This window comes from Ruditapes philippinarum, unplaced genomic scaffold, assembly GCF_026571515.1.
Source record: "Ruditapes philippinarum isolate M1 unplaced genomic scaffold, ASM2657151v2 ctg16923_1_1_1_1, whole genome shotgun sequence".
Classification (NCBI taxonomy): Eukaryota; Metazoa; Mollusca; class Bivalvia; order Venerida; family Veneridae; genus Ruditapes; species Ruditapes philippinarum.
In genome coordinates this window covers 873-4,665 of record NW_026863823.1, presented here as the reverse complement: position 1 = coordinate 4,665, position 3,793 = coordinate 873, and the positions used below count along the sequence as shown (strand labels likewise).

The 3,793-nt window shown below is 31.0% G+C and overlaps 1 protein-coding gene across 1 annotated transcript; it reads left to right on the top strand.

Moving 5' to 3' along the window:
• Positions 1 to 2,480: 2,480 nt before the first annotated feature.
• Positions 2,481 to 3,494, top strand: LOC132723422 (uncharacterized). Its single transcript, XM_060708139.1, has one exon. The coding sequence runs from the start codon at positions 2,550 to 2,552 to the stop codon at positions 3,267 to 3,269; it is 720 nt and encodes a 239-aa protein (XP_060564122.1). The 5' UTR covers positions 2,481 to 2,549; the 3' UTR covers positions 3,270 to 3,494.
• Positions 3,495 to 3,793: the final 299 nt, after the last annotated feature.

Sequence of the window (3,793 nt, the reverse complement as noted above, 5' to 3'; positions counted from 1 at the left end):
TACATTATAAATCAGTTCGCCATGGTCTAAACTATTTTGTCAATAAACCTTATCGTCCGTATCATGCGTAATGTCAAGCATTTAATATATGTTTTCGAAGATATGGCGGAAATGATTCTTATTATTCATATTATGCGCCTGTTGAAGTAAAATGTGCTTCACCTTGAAACTCTAGAATGGCTTTTTATCATTTTTTTTTTGTATTTTTTTTTCAATACATAAAGGAGAAACACAGCCGAATATAACAGACGATGGAAACATTGAAACCACTGTTGAATCTGTTGAATCTACATCTTCATGTACTAAAGTTATTATGAATTGTATGAAAAAGAAATCTACACTATAGTCTGAGCACGATTAACAAAACTTTCGTCAGTTCTAAAAATACAAGCACAGTCCATTAAAAGATTAATTCAGGTAAACAAAGGTAAACTGTAAGTGGATAACCAAATAATTACATTAAAAGTTATACATATTTTATGTAATGAGATATTATCTACGTTTGACACTATAGAACAGTAAGTTATACCGCTAAATGATATGAAAGTGGGTGGGTTCGAAACCTGGTGTAAACTCTATCATTTTTTTATTCAAGGTTTTTAATTACTACTGTCTGACAAAATAAATATATGATTATGCATATGAACTTGACATTGTACGTTTGTCTGTCTTAAAATTTGTTAAAATATTTACATTTGTACAAAAATGAAGATGAAAAATGAGATAGTGGAATAAATGAGTTAGAGATAATTCGATTCAAAATTCTAACACTATCGGAAATTTTCCTATATAGACAAAGAAGGCCGGAAGCGTGCATTATTCTACAACAATGCACTCGCCGTTCTTATTATCTCCCTGTATATTTTCACATTGAGGGCGCCATTTTGTTTAAAAATCTGATAAATAAAAACAATTTTTTGTCGAATTTTGTTGTGAAAACTATCTAGAATGATAAAAAATGGTCTAACTAAGACAATGAATCCGAACACCAATATCTTTAATTCAGTCGTTAACGCTGTACAGACGTTTAAAGTGTTGTTTACGTGACGTCACAATGTAGCGCCAAACAGCACGTGCAAAACAATCAAATCAAGTACGTTATTTTAATATCGCAGACGAATTAGGTTTTACATTTATACCACTTTTAATAATTTGTATTTCGCTTGAAAAATTATAGAGTGAAATAAAATGAACAAACAAAGTTTTATCAACGTTTTCAAAATTCGTTATTCTCAAAATGTTTCTACACACAGTAGATTAAACGACAGTTTTTTTTTTCAACCCACTGGAACAGCCTTTAAAGAACGTTTCTATTGGAAACTCTGAGGCGAAAACAAATTTAACCACCAAACATAAAGTCCAACTTTATAATAATAATTATACTTTTTCTTGACGTGTTAGAATGGAAATAGATATTAATTCTTCGTGCATTATTGTATAAAAATGCACGTTTTTTGTTCAAATGCGTTGTAATTAATCACTCAGGCCTATCGGCCTTCGTGATTATATTACTACGCATTTGATCTCAAACCGTGCATTATTCTACAACAATGCACTCAGAATTGATATCTATTTCCTAAGTAACATTAATAAATCAAGCCATTAAAAAATGGATTTTCATTTTGTACATACTGTTTCATACATGAAAGTGAAAAAAAAAAACAATAAAAAACCACACACAAAATTCCCACTTTTATTTTAAGGATGGAGTAGATTCCTTCTTGACTTAGGGTTCTACCGATTGAGCTATTGCGACATTTATTACTTACTTTTACAATTATCGGTCAAACGTTCACTCAATAGAATGTGCAACATTTTATTTACCTATATAATATCAAGATGAACTGTTCCGTACTATAAATAAATAAGGAGAAACTTATGTTTATCGTGCTCGTATTATATATGCTCATCTTGTAGGTCAAAACAAACTGTATTAGTATTTGATTTAGTGTCAACAAAATTTGTTTAGCAAATTTACAACCATGTATCATATTACATCACAATACATATGGATTGAAAAAGTATTTGATTTAACTCGTGATATTATTCTTTTGTATTATGCATTGATCACGTCATTGTCACAATATACTATCCAAATAAAAAAAAATGAAACAAGAAACTGTAGCATAGTCAATATTTATTTTATAAAAACGTATTTTATAGGAGATGATACCCCTGAACTAATTAATCTCTGATGATCTTTATCACTCAGACCACTGTTTATAAAACAAAAGCACGAAGATAATTTGTAGCTCACTATTAAACAACATCATGTTGGAAACCATATTGATATTGGAATTTTACTTGCGGTGTGGTACATATCAACAGATTCACTTTCGTACTTTCATTGTGGCTTTGGACGCTGACATAGAAGTGTCTGCCTTTAAACGAAACTAAATTAAATGCATATGGAGGAATTGTTTTTATTCATTAATAAAAGATAACAAGAATTGGAATTATATTGCTGAAATAAGTATTCAATCGGAAGTAACATGTGTATGTAAAAATCAAGATAAGTATTATGTAACTTATATAGGATAGCACACGAAATGTTTGCATCTAAATCCCAAATAAAAATGGATCAATTCAAATACGACGTTGTTTCATTAATTATGATGGTATTATGCCATGTATGTCATTGTCTTGGAGGAAAGGGACAGAACGATAGTTTTAACAACATTTTTAATCATCCAAACGTTACACTATTTAACATAAATGCTACAGTTGAAGAAAACTCTACAAATATAGTGCAAACAAGGTTTAATCATTCCGTGGTAGACACATTATACTATAGCAACTTCAGTGGATATAATATTTCGGGAAAAGAAAAAACAAAGGACAGTGGATTAAACTATTCCGATGACACTCCACTACCTGCGACGATATTAATAGCAAGTCCGGCAGTTGCTGTCGGCATTTTTCTTTTTATATGTCTTGCTTATAAATGGCATACCATCCAACTCGACTCTCAAGCAAAGGAATTGGCTGCCCAAGTCAGCTATGGGCATTGCCCGAGTGCTTGTATTCCATGTTCACCATGTCACAATTCTCAGAGACTACTTCCGCCCAGTGATTCAATAACCATGAACTCACCATGTCTTTCTGAAAATGAATTGCATGGAGCAAGACGGAAAAGTTTAAGGACTCCTTCACCAGTTTTGCTATCGCCTCCTAATTTAGCCAATCATAGAGGATCCAGCTGGAGTGCCCTTTCTGATCAAGAAGTAATAAGTCATTCTCCACGACGACATTCTACGTTTCTATTATGATAATTGATAGTCAATTTGATAGTATCTATAACTTTAACCATGTTAACTATAAACAAAATTGTGACTGAGTAATTACATTGTAATGTATTCATTGTTGCTTTCATACAAGTACGTATTTTTATTTAAATTGCATTACTGTCATTTATGTTGTAAGAAAAACAGCAAACTGTTACTTATTCAGTTTGTATACAATGCTATATAACCCAATATAGCCATTTTAACGTTTATCATTATAAGTACGATCCTATTTAAATGATTTGTCTTAATTTACGAACGTTGATGCAGAAAAGCATTAGAAACATAGTTTATGACCGGCATCTAAAATTGAAGTATGAATTTATTAAAGTTATTGAACATGAATAAATTTATTGTGCAAAACCACCAGTGTTTTTTTTCTACGATAAGTTATGAAAAATCCGCCAATATTCTATTTCACGTTCATTATTTTCGCATTTCTTTGCTTGTAAAAAGGTAAAACCTATGATATAGTTATCCTGTGCTTGACTGTTAATATTTCGGAAAAG